The sequence below is a fragment of the Aulonocara sp. 'chitande type north' Nkhata Bay genome, linkage group LG3, assembly GCF_057382095.1.
Source record: "Aulonocara sp. 'chitande type north' Nkhata Bay isolate Kocher_YH1m ecotype deep benthic linkage group LG3, A_spYH_male_GT1.1, whole genome shotgun sequence".
Taxonomy (NCBI): domain Eukaryota; kingdom Metazoa; phylum Chordata; class Actinopteri; order Cichliformes; family Cichlidae; genus Aulonocara; species Aulonocara sp. 'chitande type north' Nkhata Bay.
This window is the reverse complement of record NC_141346.1, coordinates 34,000,602-34,021,866: the sequence shown is the minus strand read 5'-3', so window position 1 is coordinate 34,021,866 and position 21,265 is coordinate 34,000,602. Positions and strand designations below refer to the sequence as shown.

Here is a 21,265-nt window from a genome sequence, read left to right as displayed (position 1 = left end):
AAACACATATTATTTTGTTATTTATCCAGCAAGGGAAAAAAAAATTATGTTTATACCCAAATTTGAGCGAACACAGCGGGCTTACATATGAGAGGAGTCAGAAATGAATCAACCACTAAAACTAACGTTTCTCTTAATAAACATGAGTAAATAACTATAATTCTAATCAAAAAAATAAGAATCTGCTTCACTATTTTTTTACAGCTTTTATTTGGTTGGTAAAATAGTGCATTGGAAAATTTATAGATGACAACAATAATTGTATGTCATGGTCCTGGTCTGTGACTTTTGATTCTTGTATATTTTATATTCTGAGGTTAGGATTCTGTCCCTATATTTTGGTTATTATAGTTGTAATCCCTCCGTTTATACTGGTATCTTAAGTCTTAGTTTTGTATTTCTGTTATCATTTCTGTTACCATGTTACCATGCCTCCCCTGTCTGTAGGGGGCACTGCTGGTTTTTTTGTTCAGTGATTCAGCCCAATCACTGATGTATAGCCATGTCTTTTGTAATCTACATCAGTAATTGTACTTTAGCTGTGGTGGTGTTTTTATGAATGTTCCCTGTCACATTTTCTGTGTTTGTCTTTAACTTTGAAGAGTTTATCTCGCTTTTGGAACCAAAGTCTTCACTTCATGTTGTTTTTGTACTCCAGACACGACTCTCTAAAGTGCTAACACAGGCCTCTGCTGTGCACCGGGACGTTGACACTAATAGGTTGTGAAGGTCCAGTGTGAACTCAGCAGGCTCCTGGCAATGGTTTCATTTTCTACTGCCAGCCCTCCATCTGTCACCGAATCCACCGCTGAGAGGTGCACTGTCGCTGTGCGCACTGTGCGTCAGAGGGAGCGACGAATACAGACAGAAATTCATGTATAATTTATGACTTTTACAAAAAAAGCTGCAGTTTTCATGACTGAACACCTTTTCTATGTGAGAAAAGTACCTGCATTTTTTATGGGCATAGTAAAACTCTCAATAGTACAATATCTCTTACCTTCAGGACAGCTCTTGGGACAAACAGCAGGGAGGCCTGCTATTTTCAGAACAACCTTCTGTTTGTACAGAGCGATTTATAGAGCATATGTAAAGTGTGATAGAGGGTGTTTGGGGGCCACAATTGTGTCAGCATTTAACTAAGGACATATGTGGTAAGCAAAATGCAGCCTTTGTGAAGAAAAGGGAAACAGTATGTTCATTAAATAAACGGAAGAACGGTTAACAAGCTTGTATGGGCCTCTGTTTATTTGAATAATAATTATGGATAATTATGGATATTATAACTGGAAAGCTAAACGAGTTGATGTAGTCTACCTGTAACTTCTAAATAAAAAAGTAAGCTTATCAGTTTCACAGCTTCCTTTGAGTCACATCAGTATTTTTTTTCTGTAACTCAAGCTAGCTGTAGCTAGCTGTTCTAAGGCCTCACCTGTGCTAATTCGAGTCACTGAGCTGGACATCTCAATGTCTACTTTTGGAGTATTTTTTTATGGAAATATCTGACTCATAGCTTGGTATGCATCACTTTCACTTCTGGTATTATATAGAATACATATTATTATATGGATATATAGCACTAATTAGCATATGCCTGAGTGAAAGCTACAATCTCTATGGTCCTTGATTCAAAAACTTGTTTTAGCAGTAAGAACTTAAAGATCTGTACAATTGGCCATTATATTTTTCATCCATTCTGTTGCAGATTTGTGCTTTCAATTGTTTTTAGATGAGCCAGTTTGAGGCTAGCTTTAGCTGTCAGACAGATAGCCTCACATTTGACTTGAGGGTAATTTGGTATACAGAGGAGTTCATGGCCGTGTGAGTGACTGCACGGTGCCCTGGTTGAATAAAAGAATGAAGTCAGTGTTAGCCAATGAGTGTGCTGTTTCTCAGTCAAATATGCGTATTGCTCACATCCCATTTCAAAACACAAAGAACATTGAAAAGCTTCAGACTGGATTTTCACAAAACATCTAATCTTTGTATGTCTGCTAGCTAGCAAGCTTGCATACTGCTAACTTTGCCCAAATTTGTCAATCCTCTTTATTATAGCAGTCTGTATACTTAAGACAACAATGAAGTGCTACACTGAACATTTTAATGAAAGTGAAGTATCTTGGATCATATTCTCCTTCGTACCTTTCTGAGATAAAGCATTTTAACTGGCAAGCTAGCACTGAAAATATTAATTTGTTAGTGCTAATAGATTGATGCAGTCAGTAGACACAATTATTTTCTTTATTGGCCATTTCTTATTTCATGCATTAAAAGGAAAACTGCAAGCAACCACAGACTAATGACAGAAAAACACACAATAAGCCATAAAAATGCAATGGAAATGGAAAATACATCCAAGATTATTTGGTGCAAGGTGAATTCACCAATTCATCGATACACATCAAGATGCGTCAGTGCAGTTCAATGTATCAGTTAATTCCTCTTCCTTCGTGTTGATGGCTGTGAAAGTAACAAAGAACTCTTTATGTAACACCCGCCCTCCCCTCCACACCTGTGACTATGGTCAGAACACCAGCTCTCATAATCCTACCTCAGTCAACCCTACAACGGGAACACCAGAAACCCAGAGAAGGTGGAGTACTTCCACCCTCCCATTAGGTTCCCCCGCTCCAGTTTGAGGTAAGCCTTGTCCCCCCTCTCCATAATCACCAGACCCGCATTGGTGGCAGCTTCCCTGGTCACATCCTGGTCGCCTGCGAAGGCTGAGATCACAGGCCAGCCATTGAGAACCAAACTCACCTGGGAAAGCAGGATGTAAGATTTGTACGGAAAGTTTGGTTAGAAGACAGTGTTTGGTTACAGTACATACAGTATCCTGTATGTACTGTATCCTAAAACCTCCACATCAGTGCTGGTACAGGAGTAGAAGAAGTAAAAACTGAATGAAATCACATTCAGAAACTCTTCCTCTGTATAATCTGTGAATTATTCTCTCTGCACTGATATCATTAAAATAGCAGTAAGAAGTAAAACTGCACTCATGTTCTCAACTCTGGAGGCAGAGGCACAAAGTTCAATGTGATGTGTACAACTGCGACTTCATTTTTGTCGTACAGCGCAATCGCGAAAGTGAGGATAGCGTCCATAAATGGACGATTAGAAGTAAAGCTACACAGGGAAACAACCAGCTCCACTGAAATAACACTGAGATGACTGTAAATTCATTCACAGATATTAAGTCAGGGGACTGAGGCTGTTTGTGGTGAAAGATATTATTTTTAGTTATAGTTGTATTTTAACCTCCTAGGACCTGGCATCCAGATATGTGGACATCACATTTTGGGTTATTTAGATCAAAATACTCAATTTTGCTCTACAAGGGCCTGATATCCACTTAAGAGGACATTATACTGCTACTGTTCTATCAAAATTTTAAACGAATATCCTCATATGCGGCTCTCATTTTTCTTAGAAACAAAAATCAGGTAAAAAGAAAAATCTGGTAATTCTTTGTTTTTCCATTCATCGGGTCCCAATCAGCCCAAATATCAAAGAGAAATTAAAAATGCATGCAGTGGAAGAGTTCAGGTCTTAGGAGGTTAAAGGAACACAACCTTTAGTGGCCTTGTGAATGAGTGCATGTAAAACAGAATCAGGTATGTTTGGACGCTGATGCAGTTTTGATGATTGTGTCTATACATCAGTAGAATCTGGTACTGTGTGGACATCACAGAAGAACCAGACTTTAGCACCTCTCTGTCTGTTGTTAATTCACAAACCTTAGAACAGCAATAAGTCTAACTTTTCTTTGAGAAACAAACAGATCCGTTCAGTGTTACGTGACGCTTTTACATTTTTGTTCTTACTTGTATCGTCTGCCGGTTGTAAACTTTGACAACATGAAAGCTGAAACTGTAGACTCCTTTTCTGGGTGCCACAAAGATGCTTGTTGCTGGATCGAAATGGCTGCCAACGTTCACTATGATCTAAGAAGGAAAAGAGAGAAGCAAAGAGTTTCACAAATTCAACCAACCAACTAGCCACAAATGTGTAATCCATAATCTTTCACTGAGCCTCCACTGTGGTTTATTATTCTTATTTTTCTGACCTAAATTTTTCTAATGTTTCTCTTTTACAAGAAAGTTGGTCTGCTCGTCCTCGCAGGAGAACAAGAAAAGGAGGGAGAGAACTGGCAGTGAGTCACTCCGTCGTAATAATGCTTTTCTGTGAAGGCCTTTTTTCTGTTTGTACAGTGTGATCAGTAACTGGGGACTTTGATGGCAATAAATCAAGTTTAGTAACAGCAGAAGAGGCTGTATCTATAAATGGCGATGGCAGTCTGTTCTGGTTATTATAAAACTGGCTGGTTGGTCAGTTCACCACATTGGTTTCTCAGTAAACTGTCTATGCATGAGATTTTCTCACAGACATCAATGCTCCTCTTTTATCGACTGTTTCTTGTAGTCTTATTTGAGAGTCCTGAAAGTCATGCAAACTGTAACTTGCAAAATTTGCCTGCTGACCTGCTATTTCTATGTATATGGATAGAGGTCTTTAGTGTAGTGGTTTACCTAACAAGCTGGAGACAAAATTAAAACGACAAGGTTGAGATGGTTTGGACTTGTGCAGAGGAGGGATAGGGGACAAAGGGAATGAATATGGGGAAAGGGAAGCCCACAGAGGAGGTTCGTGGGTGTAGTGAAGGAGGACACGCAGAGGGTTGGTGTGACAGAGGAGGATGGTAAGGATGGAGTGAGATGGAGACAGAGGAGGAGACAGATGATCCACTGTAGTGATCCCTAAATGGAGCAGCCAAAAGAAGAATGGCCTGCATTTGTATAGCGCCTTTCTAGTCCCTAAGGACCCCAAAGCACTTCACGCTACATTCAGTCATTCACCCATTCACACACAGATGGCAAGCCACACTGTAGCCACAGCTGCCCTGGGGCGCACTGACAGAGGCGAGGCTGCCGGACACTGGCTCCACCGGGCCCTCTGACCACCACCAGTAGGCAAACGTGGGGTTAGTATCTTGCCCAAGGATATTTGGCATGCAGTCAGGAGGGAGCCTGGGATCAAACCACCAACCTTCTGATTAGTGGCTGACTTGCTCTGCCACCTGAGCTACAGCCACCCCAGAAGGAGGTTTACATCTAACAAGCCAGAAATCTCAGTTTGATCCTGGGTGGAGACACAAATCTCTTTGTGGTTACATCAGGAAGTGCATCTGGTGTAAAAATCTGCCAAATCAAACATGCAGAGCTATCTGCTGTGGTGGCTCCTTGCAAATAATGGAGCTGACGTAGATTCTACACAGAGGTTTTTAGTTTTTAGTTGGGACCTATTGTCCCAGGTTTGCAGTTTATTTATATTTTTACTTTTTTATTCCACTATGAAAATTCACCTGTGCACAAAGGGACATAAGCTCAGAGGCTGAATGACCTACACATACATTTATTTATTTATTTATTTAAATTGATTAATTTAGGGGGTTTAGAAATACACTTTATCTTTTACTTATTTAAAAGCTTCCTCAGTTTTAAGTTGGAAATTTTGAAACAAAGATAATCTGGTCTGGTATACAAATGTGTCGTCAGTGGTTTCCATCTTTCTGTGTCCAAACAAATGTATGTTTCCTTTGCGCTGTTTCCTTGTGTGATGCTTATTTAATATTTGCATTAATTTCTGTATCATTCCTTTTTGGTTGTTTCCTGTCTTACTTTGAAAGTTTGTTTTCTTTCCTCTCCTGTGTTAGTTTTGTTTACTGTCCTTCCTTGTCCTGTTGGCCATTCCCTAATCAGCTCTCAGTCTTTGTCACAGTGTCTATGCTTCCCCGCATGTTTCTCTGTGTTGACTGGACTTCTGTTTGACATTTTGGATATTTTTTTTAAAATAAAATACTAGCTTTCTGCCTGCAGTGTCCAGGATTTGGATCCTCTCCAGATTCAATACAAAATGAGGTCTATGTCCTTTGAAACATAAGTTTCTGTTGACCGTTTTTAGAGTGCAGCAGAAGGTGAAGCGTCATTTTTGGTTGAACTCGTGAAATTCAACCAAAACCTTAACTTGCACCACACCTTTCCAAAAACAAGCCTTAAAACCCACCTGGTCAAAGTAGATGGTCATGGTTCGGTTGCTCATCTCTGAGGGTTCGTGGTTGGTGTTACGAATGGCCGAAAATGCCACCCGCCCAGTTCCTGACCTCACTGACATGCCCAGGGCATTACCTGACGGCTCCGCCGACGGGGTGGAGTCGCACACCACCAGACACTTTCCCTCCAACACGATCGGCTCCGTGTCATTCTGGCAGCTGACCTCGGAGGGCCCCCGGTGGACGAGCAGCAGCAGTCCAACGACAAAGACGGAGTGGGCATCAAGGTAGAGTGCAGGGGTAAATGACAGACAAGACATCTTTTTTTTCTTCGCGTTTCTACTGCAGAATGGTCACCACAGCTCTTTAGCGAGACTCTTCTTGGCGCGCACCTCACTTTACCAGCAGGGTCATAATTTCACCTGGAAAGAAAACATCAGCCAGGGCTTTGTCTCATCTCTTTGGAGATTAAACGATTCAGGGACTCCTCAGCTGGCTTACTACGACTGACAGGAAGTCCATAAATGCGCGGAATAAGTGGTGGCGTCCGGTCCCTCACACCAGGGCAGGAGTGGCCATCAGCCAAGTGTGCTGAGTCAGAAGTCCAGACTGGATTGAAGCTTCAGGCCTGCGAGTCAGTGACACAGTTATTCACATGAAAACATTGCACGAATCTCAATATGACTGGACGACCTGATCATCTTTAGTTTGCAAATAAACTTACTGGTGAACAATGGCAACAGCTGTTAAAAAACCTGAACCTTGGTGACTCCTGCCCCTAGTTTGCTTCAACAACCCATACTGTTGGAGAATCCACCATTTTTACATATGTTTAGCCCTTTAAAACAAGTTCATGCATCAAAATATTAAGTATACAAAACCACTATGCTTGTTCTTGTTCTGCTTTTTAATAACAGAACATGACGACTGAAAACAGGCTGAAAACACAGCACGGTGCTGCTGGAGAAAAGTTGTGTGCCTCAGCACAGTTAAAGTCTATCAAACCCGCACTGCTGTAAATGTAATAAAAAACCCATCCCGGTGCTCTGCCACATCACTGCTTAATTAAACGGTGAGAATATTAATAGAAAACCGCTTTATATTGAAGCAGAAAATAAATAGAAGTGATGAGGTAATGCTTTGGCCAGGAAGAGGCCCGCGTGAGCGACGCCAGCTGGACTCAGGAGGGGGTACAGCGGACTATCACAATCCCACCGCCGAGAGGCCATCTGTGGGTAAACACTCCCACTCATTCACCTCGTGCACCTTTCCAATTTAATCCCTGTCTCTCTCTTTGCACTTGCATTCCTTTACACAAACACGCTTACTATTAAAAAAGCCACTGTTTTAAGAAGCAAACACAAGAATTCAGACAGTACTTTGATAAATTATAAAAGAACCTTTTAGCATTTCCTTGTGTGACATTAGAGATGTTGCTCCGAAAAATCCTCAAAAGCATGGACAATAAGTGCAATGATAAAAAGTACAATCGCTCTAACGAGAGTGACCCTCAAAGAAAGAATCTGCAGATGCTCCATCACCCACCTTTCACGTCGTCAGCGTTGCTCCTGCAGCAACATACAGAAGCCAGCTTGGCTCAGTAAAGTTAGAGCTTCGTTTCACACTCACCTTCAGCTTTATCTCTCCTCCTCTCCCCCTCTCTCTCTCTCATTCTCTCTCTCTCACTACATCTCTGTTCCAGGGGACCCCTGCGTTCGAGCAGACGTTTAATCACATCACGAGCGTTGCCATCCTTCTGTTTTCACTGTTCCTCGAACCCACCCCCACTCTACCTTTTTCTCCCTCCTTCTCATCTAACCTCAGATATTACAGAAAATGCGCTGGGACTTAAAGGATTCATCACGAACTCACGCGTATCCCTGCTATAATTAAAAAATGTTTTTTTTTAATTAGTAAATGACTATTAATGGGTGATAGCGGGTACAAATAGCTTTTTTCCCCTTTTAAACATTCATCAATTTAGACAGGTATATCGCCATGGTAACTTATGCTGTGAACAGGGTATGTTTCGGATTAGAGATCAAGAGGTATGAAATCACCGCCTACTGATGGACCAGTGCTCCAGAAAATCACCATCCCTGAAGATTCCTCAGACTTCTGAGTGGGTGTAAATTTTTAACAGCATCTAAAGTGTTGATGTCTTCCCGATGAGCATCAGTAATAAACATTCATAGACACATCTTTATTCCCAACTTTACTGGTTTTATTTCCTTTATTGTTCCATAAATATCCTAAAACAGAGCAGGTACTTGCAGTATTTTTATGTAGTTGTGGATCTAATTCACTCAGAGAGTTACATTTATTCTTTACTCTCAGATCATTAAAGACACTCAAGCCTGCAGCTGAGAATAAAAAGTAAAACTTGCTCGACATTAATTTAATTACATACTTTACTGTAATCCATCAGACTGTGCTTTGTCCAAATGAGAGAGCTCTGTTAGAGAGATACGTTAATTTACACAGTTTGTATTTTTCCCTTTTTTTCCTGCCTTTCAAAAAGCTAAAATGTGTTAGCATAGTGGCGCTCTTCCAGTCTTTCTCACCAAAGTGTTTAAAGTGCTCACACATTCATTCTGTTTTTAATACTAAACTACTGCGCAGAGCTTTTCCTCGCACACACACCCACCACTGTCCTTCAGTCCGCATTGTGTGTTTAACCTCTACACCACCATTTGTGATTGGTCACATACTGACACCTGCTCAGTGGAAACACTGAGTTAACTTATCATGTTGATAACCAGCTTTGTGTGTCCGCTTATCCTGATTGTCAATGTTAGGTTCAGCACACTCGGGGTATTTTCCATTATCTGGATCTGCTCACTGTGATTCAGAACAGGGCCCAGGCCTAGTAAAATGAGCAGAGCAACAATTATAGGAGGGAGGAACAAAACCATAAAGATGCCGAGTACTTACGTCTGCTCACATCCAGCAGAACTGTGCTCTGACGTCAGACTCAGAATCGCTTAAATATTTATAATACTCTGTTACTGTTTGATGTAATTTTTTTTACTGAACACACACCACATCTGTTTAATCCTTTTTCTGTTAACAGGGTCTAAATAAACTTTTAACTAACTGTTATATGACCTGTGCACATTTTTTTGTTTGCATGATGGGTCTGATGGTGGATGATCTCTATCATATGGTTCAGTGTTTCTAAGGAGGTAATAAAGGAAGCACTAAAGCATGTTTTTAAGTAGTTACAGGAGCTCTTATGAGGCCTTCTGGATCATGCACTCATAGGGCCCTCTGTTGATGTGATCTGTGTGTGTACTGAGGTGCCGGGATTTATGTTTTACTGTGTGCAAGTGCAGGAAAATAAGTTGTTCAGTTTGTTGTCTGGGCACTGATATAGGATATGTTTCAGGGTGAGCTTTAGGTACTTTCAGCACAAATGTGATGAAATGCAAGAGTTTTTAAAGTCAGAACGTCTCAGTATGCCTTAGAAGAAACCAAAAATTAAAATGTATATTCTGACAAACCTGTCTGATGACAGAACATCTGAACAACAACGTCTGAAAAATACAAAAAACAAATACTAATTCAAGGCCTTAATGTTCAAACATTAAAGCTGGATTTCTCCTCTATGTGAAGCCTGATGTGTGTGTCATAATACATAATGAATATAATGGTGAGGTGCAGCTTATTTAGACCTCACATTAAAATATACAACAAATCAGCTTCCTTCAAAATAACAGGACCCAAAAACGCATATTTGAGTTTTGTTTGTTTTTCTTTTTTTTTCCCAAAAAAACTAGAATTTATTTTCAGTTTCAACTTTTGCATCTCAAGTACAGTAAATACTAGTCTAGTAGTATTTTGTGAAGATTTGAATAATAAAAGTTAAAAACCCACTTTGCACACACTTCATGACAGAGAGAGCAAAACTTACTCCCATCTTACAGGCTGTACAGGTTATGCTAGGGTTTGCACACTCAAACAGAAGTAACTTGCTATGTTAGCCAGTGGCAGGGTTGCTTAATAACATTGTGCACACTGTTCACATCACCTGTGGAACAAAGACGCCAGCGTGAGACTCAAACTACAGTGTTAGTGCCTCTTCCAGCTGGACTGCCTGCTAACTCAGACATGTGACATGTGGTTTCTGTAGGAACAACCATTTTAATCATCTAGGGGAAGCACAGGAATGAGATCTAAAACATTAGTTAGCGTCACATCATACGGTTAAATCGATGGCTGTGTCCTGTTCTTCCCTGACACCTCCCTCGAGAGGACAGATAACCAGCGGGGCCACGTTTCTCCCGTTGTTTTGAACACAGGGGTTGAAATACGGGTAGAGAGGCTCACTGAAGCTGCATCCACCGTAAGTATAAATGTGAGTCTTTGCCTCTGCGTCATAGAAGGACACCGACCTTTCCTCATAGTCCAGGAATATGCTGACTTTCTTGGGGATTTCGTGAAGGTTGAGGGTGACTGAGGGTCCGGCGCAAGCGCTCAGACTGCCACCTTTTCGCCGGCAGATGGCCCAGTAACCGTTTTCAGGACGAACTGTGATGGCACCTTTTCTGTTGATGGACTCCTGGGCCACACCGAGATCCCAGTCTGTTTTATCCCCAACCTGAAACACGGTGTACAAAGAATTAGATGGAAAAAGCAAGAGGAAGAGAAAATAATAACCACTATGAGTAAACAATTCATAGCTTTTTTTCTCTGTTGTAGGTAAAACGTACATTACTTTCTTTATATTTTGCTAAGAAAATGAGACATTGGTGAAGGGATTTATTAAATTGTGCAATCATACATGTAAATACAGTATTTAATGCAAAAACAGAGTTTGTATGTTGGCTGCCTTCAGGTAATCCCACAAAGTAGAGGTCTGGGCTCTAGGGAGGCCAATCCATGACTCACTGTTTCACTGTGTGTTTTTCTATCCATGTAAGCTTTTACTGCACTGGCAGTGTATCCAAGGTTTATTCTCATGATAAGAAATGAAGCTATTGGCAGTCTTACACCTCCAAGATGGCATTGCAAATCTGAGGGTTCAATTTTGACAAGATTTGAAACACCGCTGGCTGAAATGCAGCCCCAGCCATGACAGTAATGACCAATAATTTGAAATCTGGATTTGTCACTCCATCAGACCTGTTTGTACTGGTTTTCAGTCCAGTTCTTCTCTAATCTGGCATACCTTAGCCTTTCCTTGACAGCCACCCTTCAACTGACACCATCTCCGATGAGTCTTCAGTGAACTGTTGATGGATCAACTGAAGGGCTAGAAGCATCTCTGGTATTATTTGGATTTTTTTCTATTTCTTAAGGACATGACTTCCAGATCCTGATCCCACCTGAACTACCCAGTAGCGTCTTCCAGATGTGAAGCTTTGTTTCCCCAAAATGCAGACGCAGGAGTCAAACCGCTGGGGACTGTCTGGGAGCAGAGTTTTCTTCTTCTGGCTGGCGAGGCTCACCTGAGGATCAACAATGGGCTCATCATCGCTGCCAAAGAAACTTTCATTCTGAATCTCCTTCTCCACTTGAGCATAAAAAGCTGACAAAATCAGCATGTCCATCTAAGTGTGTTTACTGTTATCGTGATAGAGTCAGTGATTATAGGCTGATACCTTCTTTTTATCTGGGGACAGAACCAGCCAGCCTGAAGCTGTCTCGGGATCCAGGGTCACATTGACTGCAGATACAAGAAGAAAACAGCAGGTCAGGTACTGATGAAGCTCAAAAAAATTTCTAAATGTCTAACTATATATTTGTGATCATACCTGCACATGCACTCATCTTGTCCACTTCTGCATGACAAAGAAGTTAAAGAATTAGATAATATATTTATTTTTACAATGATTTGTTGTCCATGTTGCTGTAGGGTTACTCACCCTCTGCTGAGAGTTTGTTTGCAACTTCCTGGCACATGTCCCCCAGCATAGAAACGGCTCTCCTGACCATCCCCAGGGAGTTATCGGAGTGCACTGCCACCTCTGACCAATCTCTGGTGGCCGGGAGCCTGCTCAGAGACGGGAAACTCTAAAAGCAGAAGGGAGCTTTTTGTGAGCACCAGCTTTAAGATGCGGATGCAGCAGAGAGACGGTAAAATGCAGCAGATAAATCTGACCTGTAGGAGGTGGAGCGAGCTCCGCGTGAGCTCCAGGTGCTGCAGCTCGCTGCTCCTCGTCTGCAGTTCGTGGATTTCCTTCTCCAGCTCTTCGAGCAGCTCCTCAGCTTTCCTCTCGGCTTCCAGCTGCCTCTCCTCGAGATCCTTGGCGAGCTCGGCCTGCTGCCTCTCGATGGCGGTTATCAGCATGCTGCAGATCTGAGAACTGCTCTGGATCTCTCTCTCTGTGGCCCTCTATTGATTAAAATGATCAACTAGATAAATAAATAAACTGATAAATGAACTACTTGGTTGCAAGCCTGACTTTTTGAACCAATCAACGACCTACTTTGCTTAGATCCACTGGACTTTTGATGTCTTCCATTTTTTTCAGCCTGTCCTGGATCATCTGTTGGATGTCGGACTTTGTCTCCCTCAGATTCATCTGGAGAAGATCAAACAATGTAAAAATGAGACAGCGAGAAGAAGAACACACAAAAATCTGTGAGCTCAGGAAACCCCCCCTCCCTCCCAAAAAACGCAGGGCAAAGGAAGAAGCTTTTCCCTCACCTTCACCCTCCTGCTCTCCTTCTCCATGGGGACAATCTTGTGGTGCTTGTGGTCGCCCTCTGTGCATTTCGAGCACACAGGTGTGTGATCCTGCTTGCAGAACATCGTCAGGGGCTTGTTGTGCTTTCTGCACAGGTGGCTGGTGTTGAAGATTGCTGGATCTGTGAGGCGGTGTCTCTGCAGCGCTGGATCTCTCTGGTGAGGCACGAGGTGAATCTCACAGTAAGACGCCTGACACACCAGGCACGACTTCACCGACGGCGCCTTGTTCCCGTGGCAGACGTCACAGGGCACGTCTTCACGGTCTGATAGCTGGTGTGCCGGGGGCTTGACGTCCTCCCCATGCATCAGTGTGGGTGACAAAGACCTTTTGAAGATAATGTTAAATATCATTGAATATATTCAAATATATCTGCCATCTGGAAGAGAACACAAAACGGAACAAGACAATAAATTCAAATTAAGGGACTCTGGTGTGCCAGAAACACAATGCATAGCCAGCTGGACATGGTGTAAACATGCACTGTATGTGACATTGCACTTCATGGTCAATATATGTGGCATTTAAGGTAGAGTAAGGCTCTATAATCAAGTTAGGTTGGATATTAGCAAAATTAAGATATGTCGGTTTCCTTGTGAAAGTTTTTAATAGAGCTAACTTCTTGGCTAATGCTAACTAAATGGGCAGACAACGTGATTGGTCAGTTGAGCCTGGATCTGCTTCCTACTCCACAGCCATGAAACCACACACAATTAAAGCAGTTTTAAGAAATTAATTCTAATTCAGCATCGTGAATGCAGGGACTGGTGTACAAACATTTACTGTATGTCTCTCATTTTGTATATTATTATCGCTATTTATTTATTTTTAACACCGTACATTACCGCCCTCACTTTTGTTGCACTTGTACATTGGCAATAAAGATACTGGGATTGGGACACAAAGAGTATGGAAGTAAAACAGACCTTTTAAAGAATTCAATCATGTCGGAAAAAGCTCGGTTGATCCTCAGCTCCGGTCGCTCTTTGAACGTCTCTTTGCACAGCGGACATTCCGACTTGTCCTTCGTGTCCCAGTAGCCTTCGATGCAATCCAGGCAGAAGTTGTGTCCACACGGGATTGAGACGGGATCCGTGTAGGTGTCCAGGCAGATGCAGCACCGGAACTGATTCTCCAATGGTACCGAGGCCATGTTTGTCACTGGAAAATACCACAAAAAGAGTCAGTCCTGTCTGTCCTGTTTGCAGATGGTAGCTGGAGGCATAGTTCAAAAGTATATTTAACATCTTGACAGATCCTGGCAGCCTTTTTCTTTTTTTGTGTTGTGGTTGATTTGTTTTGAATCACATGTCAAATATGTGAGATCACATGTCTGCTCAAGATAATAGACTCTGGATTGTTTTTGTCTGCTTTAAATAGAAAACTTGAAGTCTGAAAATGCTGCTTTATCCATCCTTTCATTAAATTTAAAACATCCATTTTTGTTTTTGAGTCAAAAAGCAATGAAAGCTCGCAGTAACAGAGCAATAAAAAGTCCCAACACAGACTCTGCAAACTACAGATGAACCTCATTTAATGGTGTTAACTGAGCTGTGATCATGTAACGTCTGGTTCTGCTTCTACCAGCCAAAAAAGCTGCAGAATGGATTTTAAGATCATCATTGAAGACGTCTAGAGGGGACCTAAATCTGACTATTTGTTTCCAACAAATATTCCAACATGTTGCACCAGCAAAAAATCAAGACAAAGTGCACTTTTACAAATACTCAGTGTGAATACTCAATACTGCAATAAAAGTGTGTCATGTTACAGAGGCACCACTTACACTTAACAGACTAGTTTGTTTCCACTTTTAGCGCAATATGTCGCTTTGAATCATACTTTGCAAATCGGCTCTTTTTCAGGACAGGTTCAGTTGTTTTAAGCTCCCTGTGCTGATTGTTCGACTTCTTACTGCTCATTATTCCAAGACACCACAGAGGGATCACCCACCCAGCACAAGTATTTTCTATATTTACCAATGAGTATAAAATACTGAAACTCAGACAGATTGTTGTAGATTCCTGTTTCCCACACCAGAAAACTGACCTTAAAAACCTAAATGCGGCTGATTAAGTAGCTCATTTTTGTTGTGTTGTTTTAAAACATGTTTCTAACCATTCATGCCATTTACTATAACTCAGTAACTACATTTTTGAGTAAAAGTAATCTGATACATTTAAAGAAAAGCCTCAACTTGGTATACATTGTTTCCTCTCACAGTTTACAGTTTCATCTTCCAGTTTCTGCAGTGTAATAATAATAACATTGTACCTGTTTGGGTGGACATGCTGGCAGCCCCGATCCTCACAGATGCAGCTCGTACTGTGTAGTTCACATTCAGCCTACAGACACTTAAATACTCCTCACAGGTGCTCTTTGTTTGTGCTGAGATTATTTACACGAGCTCCTCCCTGAGTTCATTCTCGCAGGTTTTGCAGTCAGTCTGGTGTTTCTGGTTCTTCAGCTTCAGCTGCTGACTCCACTGTAGGTCATCCATAGCAAGAAATAAGGCGCAGTGATTGAGCAAACAGAGGTTAAAGTTTTGGAGTCATCTGTGTCACAACACTGAACTCTTATTGTAACGGTGACAAAGTTTCATCTGCTGCCTGCTACACTACACCATCCAAACATTCCCAGTTTTTTTAGCGTAGCAAGAAAATACAAGTGAACACCTTACATGATAGTAGCATCAACTTTACTTTGTGAAGTTACTATCACATGTTTATATCGATTAAACATAATGATATAGAATAAAACAAAAAGTACTGTCACAGTAACTACTTACAGTAAAATCTCAGTAAATACAATTTAATAATATTGTTCAGAATAGTTTTCTCTTCTTTTCTGTGTAATTCATAGAAGGTTAACAAACTTAAATGCTTTTTAGTTTTAACTAACTTGCATTTTTGTCACATGACACAAGTTCGCCTTTGCACCCGCAGCTCGTTTAACCTCGGATCTTGAAAATCGATGCAGAGGAGGAGCCGTCTATGAGCATGCACATCACAGATTTGTTGCTTTGTCAGGTCGCAAGTGGCAACTTCAGCTTATCAGCTCCGAGTTGCAGAAAGATTTTCAGAGAGCCAAACCGGTTTTGTAGAGCTCCATCTTATCTTTGAGAGAAGAATAAACAGAACACCCCGGCTCAGTCACACATTGGAGGGAACGTTGGTCCTTCTCTGTGTGCCATCATACAATGTGTCTGTCAGTTCCAGCAGACTCAGTTGCAGATTAATGATGCGTATTGTGCATTAATCTGAAGTTAATCATTAATATTAGTAATTATTATTTAGTGTGCACACTAACTTCATGATGTTGCAAGTGCCATTTATCAAGTGTCCTGCACAAAGTTTTATCAGCGCTTAGGGAAAAAAAAGGAAATATTTCCCAATATTGGCTTTTTCAGAGGTGTGTTCTCTCTGTTCTTAGTTTAGTTTCAATTCACATGAAATTGAAACTTCTAGCTACTCTGGTACACACCAAAGCTATCTGTGCAACATGATGAGATTTCTTACACTGAATAACATCGAATTCGAATTAATATCAAAATCTTGTAGAACTCTCTGTGTCCTTTTGTCACTTTAGCACTAAATCTTTTCTCTTGTTCTGGTTAACACTCGCTCCATCGTCAGCTCAGAGGACAAAATCTAAGATCAACCAGAAAAACAAAATCCTTCAAAATCAAAACCTAAAACTCAGGCCAGCCGTAGGAAAGACACAGTACGTGTTCATTTGCATTCATTTATCAATCATTCAAGTCACTTATGCACATGTACACAGCTGTGCTCAAATAAATGAGTCACGTCCACACAATGAGTCCAGCTGAACGTCTTGTGTGTAAAGCGGAGTGTTTAAAGGTATGTTATGAATAAACGGTCAGATTAATTATTAATGTGTCTTTGTTGTATTATTACATAAGCAACGTTTCACTGTTTGCATCTTGATGAAGTACACAGAGCTCAGTATTACACATAATAATGTTCTTATATAATATAATCTTATATAAGTGATGCCACTGTTACCCCTGTTCACATATCTTATTTAGGAACAGCAAAACCAGTGTGTTTGGATCCTTAAACATCTTAGTAACAGGAAGGAAGTGGGACAAGGAGCATTTTTTGAATTACTAAATTGCCACTGAACAGAACAGGAAGCTCATTTGTTAAAATGTGATGCTAAGGTGCTCTGACCAAGCTCTGCACGTTACTACGTTTTGGAAGTGATGTATGACCACAGCAGGCTGCACAGTGTCCGGAGAGGAACGGCTGCTCTCAATTTTCAGGAGTCCATTCAATACTTGTTGACACAAATCACCGGTGCAGCCTCATGTTGGTTCAGTGTGAAGTAGCAGTAGTTCAGCTGATGAAGAAAACTCTGAACACAAGTAAGCGCAAAGTGAAGTACTTCAACATTGCTCTACACGTACTTTTTCCTTGTTACTGTTTCAGTCAACAAACCACAAGATCTCATCAAAAGGCACGAACATAAAACAGCCCACAGCGTTGTGCTAACCTGACTCACATCTGAAGAATGTTTAATGTTCCCGGCGCTGCCAAAACCTCCACATACCAGCTGGATCAGGTGATACCTGGTCGTGGTTACAGATCAGGAAACATCCCTACCTCACAACATGAAGCAGACATTATCACCAGGTTGAAATGGGGGCCTTTTCTTAATTTAGATCCAGCTTTTATATTGTTTAGATCAGGTGTGTCATTTGTTGTTAGCTCACCTGAATAAGAGAAACAAACTTGTAAAGAGAGAGCAGGTTTTGCCTCTCAGACCTCTTATACTTACACACCTGCTCTACTGCTAACACAAGGATCTAATTGGCCAATCAGATGGAAGTAACTGAGGGCATTTAGGCATGTAGGCATATAGACATGGTCAAGGTGACCTGAGAGAACTCCTGATTGAGGGCCTTCGGTGTGAGCCTTGAGTCTTAATACAGATTTATTATCTGAAACAAACACAAGACCTTAGCTAAATGTTCTCAGCATGTAACATGTGGTTAATGTTGTGAACAAGATTATATTTAATCCAAGCAACAATCTTTATCTTGTCTTAACTAAGAAAAAAATATCAATATTTTGCATTTTTACACAGGATACAGACTCTGGCCTTCAGTCTGAAAGTCTGGTAGTTTAACCATTAACACACATCATGTTTCGTTAACCAATAATAAGCTTTGTACACTTACAGACCACTTTATTAGAAACACATGTGCACCTGCTCACTGATGCAGTCATGTGGCAGCACCGAGAGTCCTAAACTCCTGCCGACAGACGTGAAGAGCTGCAGTTAATGTTCACATCCAAGATCAGAAAGGTGAAAACACAAGATCGCCGACTGAAACTTCATCATTAGTGACAGAACTGGCTCAACATTTAACATCAGCAGTACAAATCCATAACCCAGACATTTTGATCAGCTTAATGTCAGTGAACGAGGGGTTGAATATCAGTCAGTTTGTTATCAGTCAATTTGAAGTGGCTTTTATCAGTTTTCTCTCCCCTAGATATTGGTAATATTGGTTGACTCCTTCACCTATTAGCAGACTCGGGAGACTGCTGTCACCTCCTTTGATTATGCAAACAAGACGACTGAAACTCCTCCTCTCTAAAAACAGCAACTAAATGTAGTATGAGGGGGTCAGAGGGGCGGCGTAAGTTTTGGGTTTACACACAGGCTGATTCAGTTGGTTTAAACAACAAACTGAGGTTTGTAAATTACACAGGTATGAGTTAGAACACAGTTGCTCACAACCAAATGTAAAAAGTCCAGATTTTATTAGGTTGTCAAGCATCAACTAGGCATAACAGCCGTGTGGTGGCCTGACATTAACTTTTAGTGTACAAACTGGAGATGCCACAAAGTCTAAAACTGGTTCCATGATCAGGACAATGAGTTCACTGTGAGAGTGTCTGTGTTCACCTGAGAAGTGGGATGTGGTAGTACGGGTCATTGACAGGATGGATGAATGTGAATGCTCTAAATGTTTTTGCTTCTTTCCTGTTGAAAGAAGGAGCTGAAAGCCAAGATTGCAGAGGGTAAAGAGTCCTACAGACGGAGGCTGGAAAACAAACTGCAGGAAAACAACACTAGGGAGGTGTGGAATGGAATGCGGGCTATCACTGGCCTGAGACAAAAGAGAGGTGTTGGGATGGATGGGGACGTGGAAAGTGCTAACAACCTTAATCTGCACTTCAATAGGTTTGACTGCCCTGCGTCTCCTGTTTCCACACCCAGCTCTTCTCCCCTCTCCTGCCCCCTCAGACTGTCTCACCCTGTCCCTCTCAGCAGATGACATCAAAAAAAAATTGGGCAGACTCCACTCTAGCAAAGCTGCTGGCCCTGATGGTGTCAGTCCCAGGGCCCTCAGGTGCTGTGCTTCCCAGCTGTCTGGAGTTCTACAACGGATCTTCAACATGAGCCTGGAAATGCGGAGAGTCCCATCACTCTGGAAGACATCCTGCGTGGTTCCTGTCCCTAAAAAGATCAACCCGCCGACCCTCAGTGACTACAGGCCAGTGGCTCTGACCTCACATGTCATGAAGACGCTGGAGAGACTCATCCTGAAACATCTGCGTCTGCTGGTGGAGCCTTGGCTGGACCCCCTGCAGTTTGCTTATCAACCTCGTATCGGTGTGGAGGAGGCCATCATCTACCTGCTGGACCAGGCTTATTCTCATCTGGACATTGTTGGGAGCGCTGTGAGGGTCATGTTCTTTGACTTCTCCAGTGCTTTTAATACAATCAGACCATCACTGCTGGGGAATAAGCTCATGGAAATGCAGGTGGACGCCCCACTGGTTGGTTGGATTACGGACTATTTAACAACTCGACCACAGCATGTCTGACTAAAGAACTGCCGCTCAGATAACATCCTGAGCAGCACGGGGGCGCCGCAGGGGACGGTCCTATCACCCTTCCTCTTCACTCTCTACACATCTGACTTCAGGTACAAGTCTCAGTCATGTCATCTGCAGAAATTCTCAGATGACTCTACCATTGTGGGCTTTATCAGGGATGGACAAGAGGAGGAGTACAGGAGTGTGGTAGACAGCTTTGTCGAGTGGTGTGAGCTAAACCACCTACAACTTAACATCACAAAGACAAAGGAACTGATTATGGACTTTAGGAAGCAGGCTCCTCCTCCTACCCCTGTCACCATCAGAGGGGCTGATGTGGAAAAAAATCATCTTTTTTAAGCTTACTTCCTGCTGTTTATTTGGGAAGATAGAGAGCTTTCGATTAAGTGTTTTTTTTTTATCATTTTTTTTTTTTTTACTTGTCAACAAGGATAAATCTATATGTACCTCTTCTATAGATAAATATGTCTGCTAGTGTAAGACTACTGTGCTGGGATGTAAGCGATTTAATAGACCTGGGAAATATTTATATAAGTGGTGTATATGCCGCTGCTTTAAATATCACTGTAAACTGTAAATTTAGTGTAAAGTGTTGTTTTGGAGATCTGAGTGGCGAGTAGATTTCTGTCCCAGGCAGGGCTGGAGAGGCCACAGGGAGCACTAGTTTATTTCTTGGTGACCTGAGGTTTGTTTCGATCTGCCGAGAAAATTCAGTCAGCAAATAGTTTGCAGATCACCCAGAATCCATCCAGTCCAACACATGAGCTGAAACACAAAATAAGGAGTAATCATCTGCACAAACAGAGCAGCCTGGGATGATGTCCTGGCCTGTGTCAATCAGGCGCCTGGAAAAAAAGGAGGTCATGACGATTCTCACTCTCGCAGTGGAAAAATCAGAAATTTCTGAACATATTTGAGTCGTAGCCAAAATCTTGGAAAAAAACCTGCGACTGGTTCTTGTGATACAACCTGATAAAAGATGAGGAAATCAGCAAAACCGGCATCATTGTTCCTCTGGGAAAGATTTGAATGTCTGTAACAAGTCTTGTGCTGAAGCATCACAGAGACGGTGGCATTCAAATCAAAGCATGGCTAAAAAGGGAGAGCTGTCTATATACTGCATATTTGTGCTTTGTCCCTCCACAGCATTATTATACAACAGTTTTCTTTTCACAGATGCCAGTCTGGACTTTTATGCCAGACAGTCAGGATGCGATCTGTGCATCCCAGTTCAGGGTCTCATGAGGATACTGCCTTGTCTACTTCAAAAGCCCCTTCAGTGCTTTTGTCCACATTTATCACAGCTGCTGCTTTATTGTGCACTCCTCAGTGTCTGTTATACTGGAGACTGTTGTTAGTGTGGCAGTCAGGTGATGGTCAGCTGTAACCGAAACCAAAACACACATCAGGTTTAGTCAAAGCTGCAATAAATTAAAAAAAAATAAAAATAAAAATCTTTAACCCTTTGCTGTCACAGATGTGCAACATCCTGTTTGGGATCGGTGAGCAATATTTTTATTTTGACAGGAGCTCGATTGTCTCCAAATGCTTTCCGCCTTGAAGCAGTGACAGCAAAGTGGACAGTGTTCATGCCTCAGTCTGTTCCCCACCCACACACTCAGAGATGTACAGGCAGAGCAGAGCCA

The 21,265-nt window shown here is 41.7% G+C and overlaps 2 protein-coding genes across 2 annotated transcripts; both read right to left on the bottom strand.

Annotated features, from left to right (window-relative positions):
* Positions 1-2,227: 2,227 nt before the first annotated feature.
* Positions 2,228-7,732, bottom strand: LOC147335269 (cerebellin-1). The gene is made up of 4 exons (XM_086277400.1): positions 7,598-7,732; positions 6,067-6,680; positions 3,828-3,947; positions 2,228-2,760 (listed from the first exon to the last, which is right to left on the bottom strand). The coding sequence occupies exons 2-4, from the start codon at positions 6,370-6,372 to the stop codon at positions 2,563-2,565; spliced, it is 624 nt and encodes a 207-aa protein (XP_086133526.1). The 5' UTR covers positions 6,373-6,680; positions 7,598-7,732; the 3' UTR covers positions 2,228-2,562.
* A 544-nt stretch (positions 7,733-8,276) lies between these two features.
* LOC147335268 (E3 ubiquitin-protein ligase TRIM39-like) lies at positions 8,277-15,083 on the bottom strand. The gene is made up of 10 exons (XM_086277367.1): positions 15,019-15,083; positions 13,671-13,905; positions 12,705-13,071; positions 12,484-12,579; positions 12,156-12,389; positions 11,920-12,067; positions 11,809-11,835; positions 11,656-11,720; positions 11,380-11,502; positions 8,277-10,652 (listed from the first exon to the last, which is right to left on the bottom strand). The coding sequence occupies exons 1-10, from the start codon at positions 15,032-15,034 to the stop codon at positions 10,251-10,253; spliced, it is 1,713 nt and encodes a 570-aa protein (XP_086133493.1). The 5' UTR covers positions 15,035-15,083; the 3' UTR covers positions 8,277-10,250.
* Positions 15,084-21,265: the final 6,182 nt, after the last annotated feature.

Bases quoted from the DNA above. Each gene is read 5' to 3' on its own strand.
- LOC147335269 (XM_086277400.1), bottom strand. From the start codon at position 6,372: ATGTCTTGTCTGTCATTTACCCCTGCACTCTACCTTGATGCCCACTCC. The intron at 3,948-6,066 runs GTGGGTTTTAAG...TTTCCTTCTTAG, and splicing joins TGACCATCTACTTTGACCAG to ATCATAGTGAACGTTGGCAG. The intron at 2,761-3,827 runs GTAAGAACAAAA...CTGCTTTCCCAG, and splicing joins ACAACCGGCAGACGATACAA to GTGAGTTTGGTTCTCAATGG.
- LOC147335268 (XM_086277367.1), bottom strand. The intron at 12,580-12,704 runs GTGAGGGAAAAG...GATCTTCTCCAG, and splicing joins AGGAGAGCAGGAGGGTGAAG to ATGAATCTGAGGGAGACAAA. The intron at 11,836-11,919 runs GTGAGTAACCCT...TTTGTCATGCAG, and splicing joins AAACAAACTCTCAGCAGAGG to AAGTGGACAAGATGAGTGCA.